The sequence below is a fragment of the Notolabrus celidotus genome, chromosome 16 (assembly GCF_009762535.1).
Source record: "Notolabrus celidotus isolate fNotCel1 chromosome 16, fNotCel1.pri, whole genome shotgun sequence".
NCBI classification, from domain to species: domain Eukaryota; kingdom Metazoa; phylum Chordata; class Actinopteri; order Labriformes; family Labridae; genus Notolabrus; species Notolabrus celidotus.
In genome coordinates this window covers 23,358,757-23,380,310 of record NC_048287.1, presented here as the reverse complement: position 1 = coordinate 23,380,310, position 21,554 = coordinate 23,358,757, and the positions used below count along the sequence as shown (strand labels likewise).

Genomic DNA, 21,554 nt, shown 5'->3' with positions numbered 1-21,554 from the left:
CTGTGCTCAACCCACTTAGTTGAAGTACTTCAACTGTAGGATCACTAACGCGCTTGTCAGTGTCACCTCTCCTTAACTACCAATTAAAATTAAGAAGGGGCGGGACTTCAGATATGAAATTCTGCCAACATAGTGTTAAAGACCCAGTTTTTCAAGGGTCTTTAAAGGGTTCTTCACCGTCACACTAGGCAGTAATTATATTTCATGTGTAAGGATACAGGGCGTCTCCTCCTCTTTATAACAGTAGCTTAAATTGCGTTGATCCTTGCGGCCTCTGTTCGTTAACTCCTCTTCGTAGGCACAGCCATATTCAAGGGCCAGTCTGAAAAGCCAGTTAGAGTGCAAACTCTATGATCAAACTGGTATCACTGGGTAAGATCAAATTAGTGGTGACTAAGCATGCATTCTTCACTTTTAAATGGTCCACAAGTCCCTGATATTGATACAGTTCTGTTCCAACAGGAGGGAAGGGATTCTCTGAGCTAACTTTTTTTGAATGAGAATCCCCCTTGGTCGTTGTTGACAGGTAATAAAATCCTGGACTAGGTTCAACATGGCTGGGACGTAATGGAGTATTTGATGTTTAGAATGATATTGGAACTTACAGAAAATGAGGAGATGGTGGTTTAAATACTGTCTGCAGGTTGTGTTGGTAGGTCAGCAAATATAGCTTGAAAGGCAATGGCAATCATGGCATGATGTCAGTGGCTCTGTCAAGTTTTTAATACAAACCTGCTGACAGGATATAGGAACAGGAATGTAATCTATTGTTTAGGGATGAATAGCAACAGCAATTGTCTCTCCATGTTAATTGTCAGGAACCCCAAAATAGCTAGCTAGGTACATCAAAAATTAAACAAACTGATGTGTTCCAAAAGAAGACCCATAACATAAAGTTTTTGAAAAAGGAATATTTTATTGAGTAATTCATTTCAGTTTGTGTATTACAACTTTACAAAGACAACGAAAGGCATTGTGACCACGTATTAAAAAAACACTTGATGCTCCCAACAAAGAGTACTTTTGAGGTTGCTTGTTAGTAGTCCATGCATAGAAATATTTATTGATGTATATATTTACATACCAGACCAAGTTTCTTTGCATATGGCTGTGTATTATTCTTTCAGTTGGTGCAATTAGTAATTACTAAAACAAACTGTACTTAAGCCACAGCCCGAATGCACCCCCAAAGATCACAAGGTAAATAGTATTTACGTTGGATGTTCAGGGTAGTAGATAGATATATTACTTCAAAGTTACTCAACACACTCAATCATGGAACATATATAGATTCAAAAAGATGAACTTGTATTTACTACAGTGTGCTGTAATATCTATTTTATCATGCGTACACTTAAAAGAAAAACAACAATGAATGTCAAAGTTTAAAGCAAGTTAAAAACCTTACAGGGGTTTCCTTCTAAAATAATTTTAAGTTTTATTCAGGCACATTTCTTCTGGAGCGTCAACACAAAGGCACTTAAAGCACAGTCATAAGACTTTGGCATTAATGGCATAGTTAAACATAGGACTTCTGGGTCCTAGGAGCAGTGCGGAACGACTACATGTTTGTGAACTGAGGTTAAAGCAGCTGTCACTTGGTCTTATTGCGCCGCTACATCTTCGGGTCCTCGCACAGTTTACACCCAGGCTTCTGGTCAGACTGTCTCTCCGTTTGAATCGTAACACTGTGGAAGTTGTAGGAGGAGAAACAGGCCTGCGTTATTTCTCTCTGGACAGACTGAGGATCCACTGACTCATCTGTGGAGAAGAGAGGGAGACAAAGGAAATAGAAATAAACATGTTAGTCACCTAGCGTGTTTATACTGAATATATTATGTGCCTTAAAACCTGCTTCAATGTTTTACAAAAAAGAAAATGTTCAGAAGTATGCTAGCAGCCCCTTGAGGTTGTATTAGTAATTTATATTCTGTAAATAAAGAGTCTATGTCGTCTTTATTCACTAGAAAGAAAAACTGTTGAATGGATGACTAGAGGAAACAGCCCTCACTTTAGCTTGCTGTCATATAAACATCAGTTTGTCTTGTCTCAACCAAGATATTCCGCTTTCTTCAAATGATGTCTCTGAATCTATTCTGTCTCCCCCCAAAAAATATTGGTCTTCATCTAGACAAAGTTGACTCCAACTAACTTCTGTTTGCCCAAGAAGTGGAGTTCAGGCTATAGCCTTGGGGCCTGCTAAACAGCTACAGCACTCCTCCCTGTCAGTCAACAACACTCCTAACTGTGCCAAATGTTGTGTAACTTTTAGCCTTAAAGGTGACATATCATGCAAAATGGACTTTTTAATGGTTCTTTACCTGAAATATGTGTCCCTGGCATGTCTACAAACCCCCTGAGAATGAAAAAAATCCATTCTGCCCCTGTTTTGATTTCTACACCTTTCTGTAAATGTGTGTGAAACGAGCCGTTTCAGACTTCCGTGTTTTTGTTACGTAACAACAATATCCGGTCTGTCACAGAGTCAGAGCTCGGAGCTTGTTCAGCCCATAGACTGTATAAAATAATACTGAATCCCTCCCCCGTTTTTCATTACCTGCACAAATGTGTGCTAACAAGGAGCTTAGGAGGGAGGCATGCTAGTTGTAGGCTGTCTTAATAAACACAAAGGTCGGTTTTACTCCCCACGTCTGCAGATTTGAAGATCTAGTGGATGATTTTTATTTATCATGGATAAGTGCTAGCGCTAGTTAGCATAGCTACATAGCTACATGTCCTAGCTGTAGCTGTGTACCAAGACACACGTCGACATACTGACAAATAAAACAACAAGAAACACAGAATCTGTGACCAATCCTTCAGAAAGGTCCCGCAGCCTGTCTGGCAGAGGTCGGTTTTACTCCCCACGTCTGCAGATTTGAAGATATAGTGGATGATTTTTATTTATCATGGATAAGTGCTAGCGCTAATTGGCATAGCCACATAGCTACATGTTCATAGCTGTAGCTGTAGCTGTAGCTGTGTACCAAGACACACGTCGACATACTGACAAATAAAACAACAAGAAACACAGAATCTGTGACCAATCCTTCAGAAAGGTCCTGCTGCCTTTCTGGCAGAGGTCGGGCTTACTCCCCACGTCTGCAGATTTGAAGATCTAGTGGATGATTTTTATTTATCATGGATAAGTGCTAGTGCTAGTTAGCATAGCCGCATAGCTACATGTTCATAGCTGTGTACCAAGACACACGTATACATACTGATAAATAAAACAACAAGAAACACTAAATCTATGACCAATCGTTCAGAAAGGTCCTGCTACAGGCGCCTCTCCGTCAGGATCAGATTCAGAGGGTTGAAGTAACGAGATCTCTGAGCAGCCGTGTATATTCAGCCAACATGTAAACATTAGATCAACGTGCTGGAGAGCCGAGGCACATCCACTTCCGGAGGGGGCGTGGTCAGAGAGAAAACAGAGTGTTCTGATGAGGAATGAAGAAGAGGACTTTTCAGGCATGCCAAAATCTGATTTCAAAGTGTTTTTTTGAGCATAAACTTTAAAGACATGTTTTGGGGACCTCTTAGACCAATATATATTGATGAAAAAAGCGTGATATGTCCCCTTTAATATAATCAGAATGTATGAGTTATAGAAAAGTCACACCCGGTACAGTTGTAATGAATAAAGAAATGAGGTACCAAGACCAAGACCAAAATCCTTTTTTGTACCATGCTGTGAACATGTTCATTCTGCTGTAAAAGAGAATATTTCAGTATGGGTTCAAATAAGGGTTTTTTTGTACTCCATCGTACTGCATCGATCATATTGTATCATATTGCATCATATCGTATCATACTGTACCGTATCGTAGGTTAACATTTGTATTGTATCCTATCATATTGAATAATATTGATAGTATAATTTTGTACATAGTATCATATTGTATTGTATTGTATTGTATCATAACATATTGTATCATTTTTTAGCGTATCCTATTGCATCTTATTGTATTGTATCGTATCACATCGATCATACTGTATCCTATTGCATCATGTTGTAACATATATCGTATTATATCGTATAGTAACAATTGTATTGTATCCTATCATATAATATTCATGGGATCATTTTGTATATAGCATCATATTGTATCGAATTGTATCGTATCATATTGCATCATACATATCGAATTGTATCATATTGAGCGTATTGTATCCTAATAAATCATATCATATTGAACCGTATTGGACCATATCGTGTTGTATTGTATCGTATCGTATTGTATTGTACTGTACTGTACTGTATTGTAGTGAATTGAATTGTATTAAATTGTATTGTATTGTATTGTATTGTATTGCTGTGTATTGTATTGTATCTGATCGTATTGTATCTTATTGTATTGTATGGTATCATATCGTATCGTATTGTATTGTACTGTATTGTATTGTATCGTATTGTATTGCTTTGTATTGTATTGTATTGTATTGTATCGTATTGTATCGTATTATATCTTATTGTATTGTATTGTATGGTTTTGTATCGTATTGTACCATATCGTGTTGTATTGTATCGTATTGCTTTGTATTGTATTGTATTGTATTGTATTGTATTGTACCGTATTGTATTGTATTGTACCGTATCTTATTGTATTGTATTGTATCGTATCGTATTGTATTTTATCGTATTATACCTTATTGTATTGTATCATATTGTATTGCTTTGTATTGTATTGTATCTTATTGTATTGTATCGTATTATACCCATAGACTGTATAAAATATGGATGTAGTATCCGTGACGTCACGTATCTGTTCCTGAGAGCTGTTATGAAGAAAATCGACGGCAGCAGCCATATTGGAAATGCGGAACTCAACCAGGCAGAGTGTGATGTAGTGTGAGCCTCCTAGCCAATAGCTATATGTTCCCGACCGGGAGTCACGTCAGTCATGTCCTTATTTGGGCAAAACTGGTAATCTTAATATCTTCTGAACCGTCGTGTTAGAAAAAATTCACCCCCCGTACAGTGTGTGCCATTAGAGAGATTAGCTTCATAGGGCCAAGTCGTTTTTTGAACCAGGCTGTAAACATGTTTATTAATGCTGCAAAGATCGTCTTTTTCCCATTCATATCTATGTGGTTTCTGGTGTTTCTGCAGCCAGCCTCAAGCAGATTTTCGATGTATTGCAGTTTATAGCACTTCCGCATTGGCTCATTGTTTGAGACCGGAGGTTGCCGCTTGATTATACCGTATCATATTGTATCATATTGTATCATTTCATATTGTATATTATCTCAGAATTCTACAAGTATAAGCCAAAGAGCAAATTTTAGGAACAGTTAAACATGATTAAATCAAGCAGACAGGTCATGTTTTAGGCAGAGAACACATTTTGCATGGTACTACTTTCTCCTTACCTATAGCCACATGACCAGACAGTACAGCCTGGTTCATGGTGAGGGCCCAGATGTGGAGGTTGTGGACAGATGTCACCCCTTTCACAGATAGCAGACGATCCCGCACCTCACTGTACTTCACACCAGCAGGAGTACCTTAGTTGAACATTAAAAAAGAGGAAGAGGTGAACTGTAAATCTATGACTTAGAGAAAAATACAGGGTTCAGAAGGGATGGGACGGAGAAGCTTACCTTCCATCAAGACAACAAGAATATCCCTCATGATGGTGAAGGTTGTGCATAAGACAAAGATGGAGAACAGGAACGTGCAGATGGGATCGGCCATCTTATATTCGGGCTGAAATAAACAAAAACACATATCTCAGGTTAAGTATTATCGCACAGGTAACAAAATGTGTGATTTTTCTTATGTGAGAGAAGTTTGATATTTTAGAGCGATTGAGAGGAGAGAATGAGCAGAGACGACCCTCTGCTCACCAAAATCATTGAGAGTTCTGTGAACACACACGGCAACAAAATAAAATGTGTTGGCATACCTTAAGCACTTAAAACCTTAATCACTCCTCACCTTGAAGTAGATAATGATGGCACTAACAAGCACACTGATGCTCTGTAGAAGATCTCCCACCACATGGACAAAGGCTGCACGCACACTGGCATTGGCCTGCTGATTCCTCCCTCCTGAAAGAATGACATTTAGCAACATTCATTAATCATTACATGCAGAATACCATGCGTGCATGGGAGATTAAAATGTTTATTTTGAATTAACCTAAGACCAAAACATACTACAACCCCAATTCCCAAAAAGTTGGGAGCTGTAAAAATGTCAAGAAATACAGAATCTAATGGATGGAAAATTATTTAAACTCTAAATCTAATTGAAAATAGGGACAAGACAACATATCAAATGTTGGAACTGAAAAACTTTGGTTGTTTTATGAATAATATATTCTCACAGGACAGTTTTCAACTTCCCCAGAGAAGTTGCTTGCATTTCTGGATCATTTTTTTTGGTATCCGAACACAAACTGTGTTTACAGACAGTGGTTTTCAGAATTTTGAGCCCATGTGGTGATTTCCACTACAGAGTCATGTCTGTTTTCAATGCAGTAACACCAAAATCAAGGCCATCCTTACCTTTAAAAGACTCCCTTCTTCCCTTTTTATAACCAGTGATGTTACTAAACTGTTGCAAATTGCAAGTGTTTTTTAGCATTACACAAGTTTTCAGTGTGTTGTTGTCCCTGTCCGAAACCCTTTGAAAAAGATTAAGACTTCTATACTCAGAACATACTATGATCGACTCCATTGTGCTCTGGATCTCCATGGTCATCTTTTGAGTTGGCATGGTCTGTGATCTGTTTCTGTCCTTTCTTGGGGCTGTGGCTGTGACCTCCATGGCTGTGGCCATGCCCATGTGAGCTGAGACCCCCGTGACTGTGGCCATGGCCAGACTGGTGAAGCGTGAGGGCCATGCTTTTGAGAACAGAAACAAATAATTTCCCGATTATGACACTAATCAGCTCAGAGATACAAGGTGTTACAACAAAATAACCCAAAAACGCTCCATAAAAGTGGGCTAAGTATTGCCCTCCTCCATGCTTGACTTCTATCAAAGCAAAAATAATAAAAAAAATAATGCACAGTGGGCTTATAAACCAAGTAAAAAAACATACTGTGTGTGTGTGTTTACTTACACAATATTAGCCAGCACACCACAACCAGAGGTCATGAGCATGATCGTGCCCTCAATGGTGTAGTCATCGTTGATGATGCGATCCACAGCCAGATACACCAACACCCCAGTTACAAGCCAGATGGTGAAGATTGACAGCAGTGCACCCAAGATCTCTGCATGGATTGGAAAAGATGAGGAGGGTGGTCGGGTGGGGAATAAATATGGAGTTATATAACAAGAACTTTGGTCAAATGTGATGAGTAGCTGCTCTAGTTACAACAGTGTCTAACTTACAAATAAGATAAAAAAAGACGTGAGATAACAGGAAATTCAGTATGTGGCTAAAGTAAAAACCCTGAAAATTAATGTTCAGGTTTTGGGATGGACAATTGTTTAATGAATTTTAAAAATTTTATGGTAAACTTTTTTTCCAAAAGTTACTCAGAGTAACCAAACTAGAACTAAAGATCTTACGTCTAAGTCTTATCAAGCTTCAGGTTATTAAACTGTTCTCAAAATAAGATCCTTGTTAGTTTTTGTCTCCATGAATAATTCTTAATGTGATTCAGAACCAAGTGAACATGACAGTTTGAGGTTTTCACTGTTTTGTCTGTGATAAAAATTAAATCCAATGCATGTCTATTCTTATGACTAAACCATCAAGACAACAATACAAAACATCTGTTAAACAATGAATGGAGGAGATTAGATAGTACTTGATTGATATAGAGATGCCGTCAGTACTGTACCTGCACGATGCCAGCCATAGCTGAGACTATGTGTGGCAGGTCTGGAGGAGAGCCAGAGTGAAATCAGGCTGATGATGAAGCTGATGAAGTCTACCAGCAGGTGAGCAGCGTCTGTCATCACTGCAAGACTGTCTGCAAAATACCCCCCTGCAGATAGACAGCATTATACACTAAGTTCTTTAATATATTCTACATTTACAGTTAAATTGCAAGGTTTATTTTTGTGTACAAAGTATTCAAAACCCAAAAGAAGGGAATCAGAGGCAAGGGAGGAAAAGATATCAAAGACATAAAGAGGCTCATTGTTGCTGGCAAATAACACTTGACATTAAAGGATGTGTGTGTGTTTAGAAGGATTTGGAATTAATCAAATCTTAAATGATGATGGCCATTTTTTATTCACCTCCTTCAAACAGTCGTAACTTTGACTACTTAAATTGTAAGAGCATAATCATTAGCAGTTATCAGAGTTATGCAGGTACAGTGCACCAATTAAGGATAACTCTCAAAACATCAAAAGTAAAGTAGAAGCAGAGAGAAGAATAACATATTAAAGACGGAAGAACTCACCTACGATTTCACCAACCATGAAGATGAGACAAATAACCGAGACCAGATACAACCTCATCCTGGCGTGTTTCTTCTCTCCCTCACGATCAGCCTGTGCATGGCTGTTATCGTGACAATGCTTGATGCCCCAAGTGCCGTTCGTCTTTGATGGCTCTTGGTATGTTACACTGGAATATTAAGATTTGAATTAAATGAATGCAATGATAAAACAATATAAAATGAGACATTTTCCACGATACACCAATTTAATAAATAATCCTTAACATAAAAAACACTGATGTGACACTATGGGGGCTAACTCTTGTGGTTTATAATTTGTCAGATTTTTTGTTAATGTTTATTAATTCTGCTTCATTGTATATTTGTTGTGGTGACAGTGTCAGTAAGCCTGATTCTACATCAGTATGCACACAGGTTTACATGGGTAAATAGAGGGAGTAGGAGTCATTTTATTGCATAAAAGTATTTTAAGAAGTCACTAAGAAGCTTTGGGAAATTAGATTGGAAGTTTAAATACTTATAAAGCCAAGTCAGCCGTCAGCAAATGATCATGTGCCTGATGACTGTAATATTTCAGCCATGACCAGTCTAGATTTAGCTTCAAAATGAACTAAATTTCAACTGAGGAGGAAAATGTGTACAATTTTGAAGATAAATAAGCAAGAAATGACCAGAGTTTCAGATTAAGACTGTTAGCCTCATCAACAGGATTACCCTCTTTGCTGGAAACTAATATTTCACAAATACTTAGTCTTAACTCAAAAATAAAAAGTCAAAGGTAAAGTAATTTCAATCAAACAGGGACAATAATCCTGAGGAAATGTTAATATGGGATCAGTTAAAAATAAGGCAACTATGCAAAAAAAAAAATCAAATTTTTAATCTGGCTTTCAAAAATTAATTGAAGTTAAACCTCTGACAAAATAACTCACTCACAGAGGGAAAAGAGTCAAACATTTTACAAATTGCAACCTTTCTGCACTGCTTGAAAAACCTCAGATGGAAACAGTTTGATTTTGCCAGGTGTAGTCTGAAGTTAGGGCGTGTGATTGGCTGTCTGAGACACTAAAGAAGAAAAGTTGCATTTGTTTTTTTATTAGTTAATTAATTTATTTGTTTATCTATTTTTCTTTTAAGACTTGTGTTTGGTTTTTACTTTCTTAGGTTGGACCTGTATTTTGTCTTCTGTATATAGACCTTTATATAAGGTTACTGTTAACATGTATAAACTTCAAACAAGAAAAATGAAAAGTAACACGAGAATTTGGGTCATCATGTGCACACCTCCCTGTGTTTATAAGTGTTACATCTCCATCAGGGATGACCGGAAAAGGAACAGTGCAACCATTGAAAAAAAGAAGAAAGTGTGAACTGCTCGTTTGCACACTGCTAATCCCTGCAGACCCCAGACCAGTTCCGTGTGGAAAGACCAGCAGACCACAAACAGGGGAACGTGAGCAAAAACAGCTCAGAGCACAACCACAACAATGGATTCTTTACTTCAATGTGGAAAAAATGTAAATAATCTACCACTAAAGTAAATAAATACTTTAAAATACACGATAAATTAAATGAGTACATTAAATAATAAGTTAAGAATGTCTCCACAATGAACTGCACATAAAAGTCCATGTTTTATTATTCTAACTCATAAGAATAACAGCTTACCTTTCTACAGTAGCGTATGTATTCTTCAGGTCTGTAACCAGGGGGATTTTCTCTGAACCCTTGTTCATGAACATGACTGACTTCTTGAGGAGATGAAAATAATAGGAAAGTCCCTTAAAATCGAAAGGATGCTCAAGAAGATGACAAGAAAAAATTCCACCTGAACTTTTAAGAAACTTTAAAGCCTTTAGTTTTGAGTGTAAATCCTGTTTCTGCTGTGAAAATTCTCAAGCCTTTGTCTCCTCTCGTTAAAATGAGTTTAACAGTCCATGGACATCCTTCTTAATCCACCCAGGGTGCAAATAGTGAAATGTGTGATGCAGCCTTGTGACTACCACTGTTGGCACCGTGTGCAAATAAATCGCCGCTTGCAACAATGCCTTGTGAAGAAGCAGGGTGGAGGTGATGGCCTTCTCTGATTCAGACAGATTTTAAGTTTCAAGAGATAACGAGGGGAAGATCTGTGAAGGGTCAGTGAAGGAAACTGATAAACAGGTAGGAACATAGCCCTTAGAGTGAGTCTGACATGAATAAACCTTCTAATCAAAATTAGGACGGGGGATTTTTGTGATCATCCAGACATCATTTCCAAATTCATCCAGACCCCGCCCAACTCCTCTGATCAGCCGGCACCACAGGATTACATAATTAAGTGCCGTGCGCTCTGTCCCTCTGTATTTGTATAACATGTTTTTCCTTTGTTAGATTCTGGGCTTTCTCATCTCTCACTTTAACCAACTTTTCACGACATTTTTAGTTTTAACAGTGTTCAAATGTCGCCAAAAGCTGCTCATTCCTGTCTGATGTTGATGTTGCAGTGTTTTTAATGGCTTTAAAGTCCCACGCGACTCAAGTGTGCTCCATATTCTTGTCACTTGAATGTGGTCCATTTGCAACAATAAATAAATTGGATCAAAAGTTAGACCTCAAAATAAAATTGTCCCTGCTATTTCAGAAGTATGATAATTGCTTTTAAACTGAACGATAAAGTAGTTTTGGTCATAACTTTGAACTAAGTAAGCTGTTTAGATTTTGTTCTATCTCACTGTCATTGTTCATAATGTCAAATTTCTACTTATTATGTTTTACTTTTGTTTCAGTTTATCCTATAATTGTGACTCTTGAATGTTATGGCTCAGATTTTAATCTTATAATTCTTACAATCTCATTATTTTTAAATTTGTATTTCATAAGGACTTCTAATCCCTTAATTATGACCTTTTAATTCACAATATCCCCCTTGTATTCAAAATTATGTCCATTTCTATAACCACTAAATCCCAAAGCTACATCATTTTAACTTATATTCTCAACTTTCTCACAATAGGACTTTTTTTCACACAATAAGTACTTTCAGCTGTGTATTGTTTTTTGGTTTTCTCCAATGGGCAGAAATTGGCTTTCAGAAACCAGATTTCACCCTGTAACTAGAAATTTTGGGCTTCTAGAATATGTGGTTATACCTCAGTGAAGTAAATGTCACCAAAAGTAAAATGTTAAAACTTTTAGCAGAGATTTGGGTGTTACTTTATGATTTTTTTTGCAAGGAATCTGAAATGTAGAGCTAAACTGGGCAAAATGAATTAATCAATGCACCCATACTCTTCATGTCTTTGAAAGGTCTTAAAAAGATCTTAAAATTTCACATCAGAGTTTCTTTGAAGGACATGTCTGGATGCACAACAAATGTATAAAAACAGTGTTTAAAATGCCAGAAAACATGTTGTGCAGGATTTAAGAAATTATAATAATTCAGCAGATTATCCCATAAGGAAATCTGCGCAAAGAATGCAATGTTAGATAATCTCCCCAGCTCTGAGAGTCCAATACTGGTTTAAACATTTGTTTCCAAAATCCAACACAAGGTGGAGACAGTAAACCAAGACTGAGTGAGTGCAGCTCAATGTAATAGATACCCTTAGTGAGATAGATGATAGGCTACTTATACTAATACTTGTTATGATGCTAAGCCCCTCGAATATTATTATTATGATCCCATTTATACATTTTTTAATTTTCAGAGCCTATTATTAAAGATTGCACTGCATTTTTCTTGTATGTCTTTTGTTTGAGCTCTGGATTGGATTTACATTTTATACAAGGACTGTTAAGTAGCAGCCACACTTTTGTTGAAGCACACAAGTAAAGAAAAGTGTGCAGAAACTGAAAGTTTCTCCCCTACTTTTGACTGTGATGCGCGTGACAGTAAGCCTCAAAGTAATGTGGACAAACTCCTTCTTCCTCTGAGAACTTCTTAGATTTCAAAGAAAAGAAGGGCACAAAATGCAAATTGCATTTTCCAAATGCACAAATGCAGAGCCAGAAACAAGACCCCACTGATCCTAACCTACTTCAGTTACCATTTATAAGTAAATACAAGTTGTTTCCATCTAGTTAGAAATACAAATCTAGCTGATACAAGGAATTAAAAGTCCAGAAACAGAACTAAACTCTTTGCTCATGTGCTATATATATTTTTCTTATACAAATGTTTAGTATGCTGAGTGGTGTGATGATTGTACCATTGCTGACTGTGCGAAAAATTCCCTTTGAATTTTAAAACATACTGTTAAGAATTGTATGCATATGTATTTGCACAGGTGTAGATCAATCAATCAATTAATCAATCAATCAATCAATCAATCAATCAATCAATCAATCAATCAATCAATCAATCAATCAATTAATTGTTATATAGCGCCAAATCATATCAGATTTTATCTGACCTTACTCTGTTACATTATTAATAAAAACCCAGCATCAAGACAGGATAAGATCCAATCCCCTCTTACAGACAGGACTCAGTCTGATCTCATCTTAATCCACCATGAACAGAGCACTTTGCAGCATTTAGCAAGTTACAGCAGCAAGGACAAACTTCCTTTAACAGGCAGAAACCTCGAGCAGATGATGAGAGAGAGATGATAGTGGTGAGATGGATAGTAGAAGTTTTAATAGCTGGAGTCTGGCATGTCCACAGCATCAGGCCATCTACTGTAGTGACACAGAGTAACCTACGAGACAAGGGAGCTCAGGGAGTACAGAAAGGTCTATGGTTCATGACTTTAATGAGACAGGACGAGTTAAAGTAAGTGACAGGCAGACAGAAGAGAAAGTTGCACCTTTTGACACTTTCTGTTGTTGTCTACGCAGATTTTCTCATTTACAAAGCATCTTGTGACGTTGAAGCTCACACAGCTTACCAGTACATCAATACTAATCAGTGTCTTTGAATGCAGCACCACACACATTAGCCAGATGCACAATGAGACTTAAAGGCAGCCTAATTTATTCCTTTCAAATGTTGTGACGTTTGTCTGTTTTTCTTCTTCAGGTCTAAAAGTGGATTCAGTTTGACTCTAAAAATAACTTTCAATGCTTTAGGGGCTATTTTGGACTCCAGAAAGTGGCCCCTGTGTTTGCTTTGCCGAAGCGTATTTTGTGTGTGTGTGTGTGTGTGTGTGTGTGTGTGTGTGTGTGTGTGTGTGTGTGTGTGTGTGTGTGTGTGTGTGTGTGTGTGTGTGTGTGTGAATAGATGGAGCAGTTAGGTTGCCAAGGGCTGCAGAGTGAGGGGAACATGGCACGAGAAGGGTTAGTTACACATGGCTGTTCACACTGTTTGAAAGATCCTGACCCTGCAACGGGCCACTCACCAGATCATGAGGAGAGCTGTGCGTACACTGCAGGGCTGTGTGTGCATGGCTGTGTATCTGTAAGTGTGTGTACATATGCATACGTAGGTTGTACTCTTAATACAGACAAAGCAACAAACCAGGGGGAACGCAAGGCCTAGTATTTTGAAGGATATACACTGCCTGCTTCCTTTCCACTTCTCCCCATTTTAATGGTGCTGGTGTGTGTGTGTGTGTGAGAGAGAGAGAGAGAGAGAGAGAGAGAGAGAGAGAGAGAGAGAGAGAGAGAGAGAGAGAGAGATTGTGGGGGTCTAATAAAAAAGGGCCAAGAAGAGGTAAACAAGTCCAGGTCAAGCTCCTGGACAATGCACTGACGTCAGACCCACTTCGTCACATTCACACTCCAGTGATGAGGGTTCACCAGGGTGCTTTGGTGTAATGTCTGAGAGACAGACAGCAAGAAAAAAAGAGAAAAGAGAGAAGGGGGGAGCAGAAAGGAGTGCGGATGAGAAAAGAGGGAGAGAAGGAGTGAGTTCCTCATAAGTCGACAGAGCAACAGAGGAGGAGACGAGGCTGTATCTGCACCACAGCTGAGGACGAGACGAAAGGCAGCAGAGTCTTGATTTACAAAGTTGAAGATATCACCAACCTAACATGATGGAAGTGGTTCTAACCAGACTGCGGGACTTCTCTTGCAAGACCTCCACCTTCGATGAGTGTAAACCAGCAGGACAGAGTGCATGCAGGGATCCACGAAGCAGGATGACTGAAGGATGCACAGCTGGTGAGGAAGGCAGGAAACTGGACATAGAGAGTGCACTGGCCTGGCTGCGAAGGGAGCTGGTAAGAACAGAGCTCGAATTAAATCTCATTATTCTTTGTTCAGCACATTACCTCAAGTATTGTACCTTTGTCCAACTTTGAGGAGTATAAATTCTACTTTGCACACATTTTACTTCACAATTTAACAGCTAAAGTTAAAAAATGGATTGATTAAAACTTCAAATATGATGAATTGGGAATATTGAAGGTCCTACTAGCCCTCATAGGTCTTACACAAGTGATGACATCTACTCAGGCTGAAATTATGCAAAGCTGCATGTGCAAGGATTTCTGTGAATTTCCTGCATTCAAGTGAGAACAACAAAGTTATACCCTGTCCCACAGCAAAGCTAACAACCCTTTAAAAATAGTATTTCTAACTTGTCACACAACTTATTAGAAAAACATTTGCTCCATGCAACTTCTGGGCGTAAGATATCTGATGTTGTGAGCCATGTTAGGCAATAGAGACTGGTTGTCCCTTTCAATGAATTCCACTGACATGAGATAATCAAAGAACTACTGAGGATATCAAGTCTTGCCAGAAGAAGTGCTGGACACAGCTCAGAGGGGTGGTTTCTCATTGTTCGTACAGACATACAATACAAGATGTGGACTCGTGATTTTTTTGGGTTACTCTGCAGACTAACTCAGATCTTTCTTTTTAACAAAAATCTTAAATATGTCTCAATTTCCTCTATACGTAATTTTTTTTTACTTTGATACTTTAAAGCTCCAGTGAGAACTTTTGATTCTTGTTGATTTTGGCTCCCCCTGTGGACACACTCTGTATCTCCACACTGATTTTATCCTTTACATCTGAAAGTGAATTCTAACAAAATCTTGTCCTTCTGTCTTTTAACAGTCCAATGTCTCACTTAGAGAATATTTTTGCCATTCAAACTTTTTTAAAGAAAGGCCTTCTCTGCAGATATCTCTAGGAGATTTTGCTTGACACCTACCCCCTAGCAGAAGTGTAAGGCTTTAACAACAACTTTATATGAACAGCTAATCTTTACAGTTATGGTCTTGTTTGTTTTTTAAACTGATAAAGAGGCATCAGTGGTAATTTCAGTCTGTTTCATAACCAGCGAAAACCCCTCACAGGAGCTTTAAAGGGAGAGCATGCTGCTTTAAAAAGGTAAATAACTTGCTTTAATGGGGAAAAAAAGTTGAATCCCTGAGTAGTTTAACTTATCCTTACTCCAATTAATCCATTTAGGGATTTTGCTGCTAACACCTTACTTGGTTTGGTTTGCCAAGTGGCTTAAGGCAGCTGATCTCACCTTCTGTTGGCAAACTTTAGCCCAAGGTAACAAAAGTTAGGGAGTCAACTCACTAGCATGATTATGCACACAGCTTATCCCACTGTTATGTTTCAGCACATATTATCTCATTGCCATAAAAAGAGTTCAGTGGTTCAGCTTTGAGGACATTGTGTAAGTGATATTTTTAAATGAAGCACTTTAATTCAAGGAGAATTTTGCATGCAGGCTTCAGAGCAAAGCCTTTTTTGCTCTTTAGTTTTCACAGCTGTTTTTGTATTTCTTGCTGGGTCCAATTTGCTGTTACCTCCAGAGGAGAGAGCAGACTTGCAATGAATTGAACCTCTCAGCTAGAAATAATGAAATAATGATATAAAAGGCCATTTATCGCCCGTTATGCCGGTGGTCTCAAGTCATTTGTCACCCCAACAAAACCCCATGCCAGGTCATTGTGACTGTTTTTGTTCGAGGAGCACAAGTTATTACCTTATTTGTTCCTGAGCTGCATGTAGTTTGTGTTGTTACAAAGTAAACCCTTTTTTACTATTGTCTCCAGTCAAAGACGGTGTCTGGTTGTGTGAGTGCATTTATGTGTGTCTCTCTGTTTGCACCTTTGTGCGGCTCATTGTCACAGCCTAATATATCACTCCACATTTAGTGCATTCATCCAGACAGCTTGTCATGGTAACAGAACGTCCTGGGCACACAGAGAGCGAGAAACCACGTGTCTAAGTTTGAGCTTGTAAAAACAGGCAGTAAAAACAGAGGCTGCTGGGTTAGCCTGATAAGAAACCTCTGTTTAAAAAATAATGCAAAACAACATCTGTATTCTTCTGAACCTCAGGAATAAGGTGAATTAATTGTGTCTTAAACTAGACCTTAATACAATACAATATTGTTTGTTCACAGTAATTGTTTCCGACAGCTTCAGATTTAAAGGACATTGTTGAGCTTTCAGATCCGGGATAAAGCTTAACCTTCATCGCAGTTTTGAGCTTTGGAATCCTTTTACATGATCTTCACTAGCAGAAGCAGTTTGCCTCATCAGAGCAGACATTTAAACACTTAAAGCTCCTGTGAGGAGTTTTTAGGGGTTTATTAAATTATCTGAAATGAGCACTGATGCCTCTATATGAACCACAACAGCATCAAAGATCATCAGCAAGTAGATTTAGTATTTATACAGTTATTTTTAATACCTTTAAATGCTGCTGTGGGATAGGTGTCAAATGAAGAGATTAACCCTCCTGTTATGTTATGGGTCAAATTTTAAAGTTAAAAAAAAAAATGTTAAAAGTATTATTTTGCATTTCTAATGTCACAGTGGATGAAAAGCTAGTGGTATTCAGAGGTTCCTTCCATCTTAGGTAATATATGCCTTCCAAACCAGCTAAATACAGCATACAAATCGGGGCAGCATGTGACAGAAGAGGTGTCTCATGTTAATTCATCAACATCACTACATAAAAAAAAATAAAAAAATGTAAAGTAAAATAAATAAAAATCTATGTCATGTAAAACTATTGTATTTACATTTAGGGCTTTTGAATGTACATTTAAAAAGGTTTTAACAGGAATTTCATAAAAAACGAGTGAGTTATCCTCATTGAACCATGATCTGTGAGAATTAAAGAACACCATTGCACTAAATATTGATTTAAATGGTTAGTAATGGAGTTCATAATGAAATTAAAAAAATGTTTATTTGGGTTTTTTTTTGGGTTCTGACACTTTTGGATCATTAAATATGCCCCGGGTCAAATTGACCCAGGAACCTTATTGCTGTCCCTGAGAAACGAACATAACAGGAGGGTTAACAGCAACCCCCAAAACATTCATGGTGAGTGATATGTTTGGCTATTACAAAGAAAGTAGTTTCATAATTTGGCAGGAAACTTACACATGCACAGGAAAAGAGCAGCAAGGAGATACACCACTTTATCCACAGGGGGCACAAAAATTGGCAAAAACGGAAAGTCCCTCACAGGAGCTTCCAAATGTTGATAATCTCTGAGTTTGCTGCTTTTTCAGCCATCAGCATCAAACTAAATACCAAACCTTGAGCTAAACTAGAATGAAAAAAATATGCATGTATGTCTAATTCTTTTTTAAAAATATAAAAAATCCTAAATACCATTCAAACAAATCATGGTTTCATTGATAATCTTTTTTTTTTTGTCTAACCACTTGAAATAAACACATAGTACTCGTGCTCTAATGAAAAGAATACGTGCTCATTTGAAGAAACCCACCCCATTGTGCCCTCATCCCAATATTTATGGTCTTCTTTAAAGTTACACAGACTACCACATGGCTCCTAATGTCCCCCATGACCAAAACATCCATGACCAAAACATGAAGATAGATGGGGGACATATGAACAGCGAGAGCCAGTACATCACTGGGGTTATCAAGTGGGTTCCTTCCTTCACCGTAACTCAGAACCACCCTCTCCATGTTAACCTGTGAAAAGCCTGTTTGGACTGGAAATCACCCCCTGCCAGGATAGGCTGTACCCTCTACATCCCCCTATTTAATGAGGGTAGAGAGAGAAAACAGAGAGATTAATCTGTGCAGAGATGTCAAAAAGAAGACAAGGAAAGCAGGGACTGGGCGAGAAGTCTGTTGGGGCCAGAGCTTACCTCTTCCAGGTTAGGCTGTATGCTCTACCTCCCCTTACTCTCCCATCTTCATAAGAGAAGAGAGAAAAAAGGAGAGAAGTTTGGCCCCAAAATGGCATTACTGCATTTATAGTGAGAAGAAAAAGAGTTTGTGCCAAGTTTGTTGAAACTACTAATGTTTTTTGGAAGCCCATTTCTGCTTATTCAACATGAAGCAAAAATCCTGTAATATGAGACTTTCTTGAAATATTGAAAAATAATTATGACCTCCAAATAATGACATATATTGCCAAAACATAATTATGAACTTTCTCAAAATGGTGGTACTTTATTGAAAATCTTGAAGACACTTATAGTTAAGTACCGTTTCTGTCACCTGTGTGGAAGATTACATTTCTTTGGCTGGTGTTCTCAGTGCAATAAAACTTAACAGGCACCGTCAGACTGCTGCCAAGTTCATGTTTTCCTCCTGACAGAAAGGAAAATGGCTTGCAGTGAGTCATTCACACACACCCTTGCTATTTAGACATTCTTGGACAGGACAGTTTGTAATGGACAAGTAAAGCAAAGCACACAGACAGATGCAGACACACAAAAGAGCTGGTATTTGGCTGGAGGAGGTGGAGCCCAGCAGACCCACATCTCCAAATCCCTTTGAGAATAAAAGTTCACGTTTCTTCTCTTGTTCCTCCGAGTGTCGACAAAGACGGTAAAAAGCAGCATCTTTCAGCTAGAGCTGGGTCTCAGCCTGGTGCTGTAATTAACAGAGAAAAGAAATGCAGATCGGCACAGAAGGTTTTTTTGTGCAGAACATTCCACAATCCTAAGGGCAAACTTGGACTCCAAAGTTGCAGGAATTCTGAATATCTTATTTTACAATGCTGGCAATTAGACAGCCTCTCATAAAAAAAGGAAGAAAGAGAACGTCAGAAGGATGCATTTGCATTTGAAAGAAGGCCACGCTCAAATGAAATGGCTGTGGTCTCACACTGAGCATGAACCAGCGTGATCAGGAGGGAGTCTTTTCAAGAAGAAGCAAGTAACTTGTTCAGGCTCAGGTTCTATTTTTAAGGATTTATCCCCTTCATCATGTGGTATTTTAGCCTATGGTTGTTTTCCACTCTGTCCAGCCATCAGTCCATCCAAAATATATGAAAATAAACCTAATCATATGTCTTTTTAATGTGTGTAGATTGAGATGCGTTCCCAAGATCAAGCTCTGGTCCGACAGCTGATGGAGCTTCACTCAGGCATCCAGGAGCTCAAGCAGGAGTTATCTGAGGAGGAACAAGAGGAAGAGACGGACGAGGAGGAAGAAGAGGGTAGCTTCTGGGACTCTGAGAGTGAAAGAGGAAGTGGCAGCGTCTACTCCAGCTCAGGAGAGGGCGGCTTTTCCATGCACTACACAAAGACTCCTCCGCACCTTTATTCCAGAGTAGTGAGGAAGAGGGGGTTCTGCAGGAGAAGTTCTGTGCCTTGAATGTTTCAACTTTAAAAAAGAAATGTGTTTTTTGAGGACAGCCCTCAACTTCCCTTTATCCTCTTAGATATCTAACAAAGACGAGGTGGAGCAAGATTTGTACATTTGCAATTTCCCACCATGAATTAAATTCGTTGTGTGTAAATTTTTTTCAAGAGAGAAGGGAGAAAAAATGAGTGGACTTGAGTAAAGACCACATAAAGGCATGCAAACATGGGTATATTCTAGGCTCATAATAGCTTCACTTTGTTGATGCAAAAGTTTTTTAATGTAAAGAACTCACTCCGATTTAGTTGACTAACATTAGCTTGCTTACTGAGATGGACGTTTGTTAGCTCACAGTCACAACTGGATCATTTCATCTAATTCATCGAGACGCACAAAGCTAATATAGCTGCTAAACTAGCCTGCCCTTTGAAATTTACTTTGCAGCTAATGACATAGTCAATACAGCCTAGTTAAACCACGGCTAGCTGGCTACCATTGTTTTACCTGCTTGCTAACTTTATTTCCGGTAAATACTAGCCCATCTGAGATGATATGCTAGCAGGTTAAACTACTTCACTTGCTAGTCCATGGTTCTGACTTATCATCAGTGTTCACTTCAGTTAGAATAACATCTAGTTATTCACACTTAGTATACAAACGTAATTTGGTCCAAACAAATTCTCTGAGTTGATTTTTAGTGTACAGTTTGGTAAACCCTGCAGTTGGCTAGCTTTTTTTAAGCATTAAGACTGGAAACAGAGGGAACAGCTAGCTTCGGTTCAAAGGGTTTTTAATGAATTAATCAAGTAAATGGTTTAGCTTTAGAGGTAATCAGTTTTTGTTGCCTTTGTACAGGTCTATGCCTGTTGTTTCATCCTTCTTTAACGGCATGGACCCACTGAAAGTGACCTGATGTGCGAGTGAATTCACTCACATTCACTGTGTATTGCAAGCAGCCAATGAGCTGCTCAAAGCGAACTTGGGTACTAGCAGTGCCAATTTTTAACATATTTTTTTCCTCATTATGTCACAATCATTCATTTTTAAGATAACAGTGGTATGCTGTTGAATAAAACGCCCTTGTTGGAAGCTGCTTGGATTGAAAAGACCTCCACATTCACACCACCAAGTGACCGCATGTGAGTTTAAAGCTCCTGTGAGGAACTTTCATCAGGTAGCGTTGATTTAGATGACCCTTGCAGACAAAGTTTGATGATGAATCTCTTGCTTATCTTGTTCGGTAGATTTGTTGTCTTTGCTGGCAAATAGCATCACCAATCTTCATTGTAACTAACCAAGCGTGCCGGATACGGCCCTGGTGGTGAGGCTTTCAGCAGTGTGACTGCTCCCTGGTGGCTGGCTGCAGTATAGGTCAAAAAATCTGTCAAACTTTGAAAAATAAATACACATCGTACGAATGTTTCTCCCATCCGTATGCTGTGGTGATATGTAGTTAGTATTTGACTGTTTGTGTCCAAGGCCTCTTTTTTCCTGAAAAGTTTCTTTTTCGTTAGTTATTAGAGTTTAAAAAACAGGGTTTTACTTCTGGGTTTCCTTTGATTCACAGCCGCCGTGGAGTGAATCTTCAAAGGACACACAGCGTCTTGTGACGTTACGTTGTAGGGCGGAGCTTGTTACAGTGGCTTCAGAGGCTCTGGCTGCACAATGGCGGCGCCCAGGAGCGGGATTTTTTGGCTTCAGA

At 38.5% G+C, this 21,554-nt stretch overlaps 1 protein-coding gene across 1 annotated transcript; it reads right to left on the bottom strand.

Moving 5' to 3' along the window:
* Window positions 1–901: 901 nt before the first annotated feature.
* Window positions 902–10,517, bottom strand: LOC117827587 (zinc transporter 2-like). Its single transcript, XM_034704185.1, has 9 exons — window positions 10,045–10,517; window positions 8,377–8,543; window positions 7,807–7,953; window positions 7,077–7,230; window positions 6,674–6,855; window positions 5,945–6,057; window positions 5,608–5,713; window positions 5,377–5,511; window positions 902–1,761 (listed from the first exon to the last, which is right to left on the bottom strand). The coding sequence occupies exons 1-9, from the start codon at window positions 10,116–10,118 to the stop codon at window positions 1,616–1,618; spliced, it is 1,224 nt and encodes a 407-aa protein (XP_034560076.1). The 5' UTR covers window positions 10,119–10,517; the 3' UTR covers window positions 902–1,615.
* Window positions 10,518–21,554: the final 11,037 nt, after the last annotated feature.

Coding starts and splice junctions, on each gene's coding strand:
- LOC117827587 (XM_034704185.1), bottom strand. CDS start 10,118: ATGTTCATGAACAAGGGTTCAGAGAAAATCCCCCTGGTTACAGACCTG. Junction 7,231..7,806: donor CTATGGCTGGCATCGTGCAG/GTACAGTACTGA, acceptor CAATCCATGCAG/AGATCTTGGGTGCACTGCTG. Junction 1,762..5,376: donor GTCTGGTCATGTGGCTATAG/GTAAGGAGAAAG, acceptor TCTTCTCCACAG/ATGAGTCAGTGGATCCTCAG.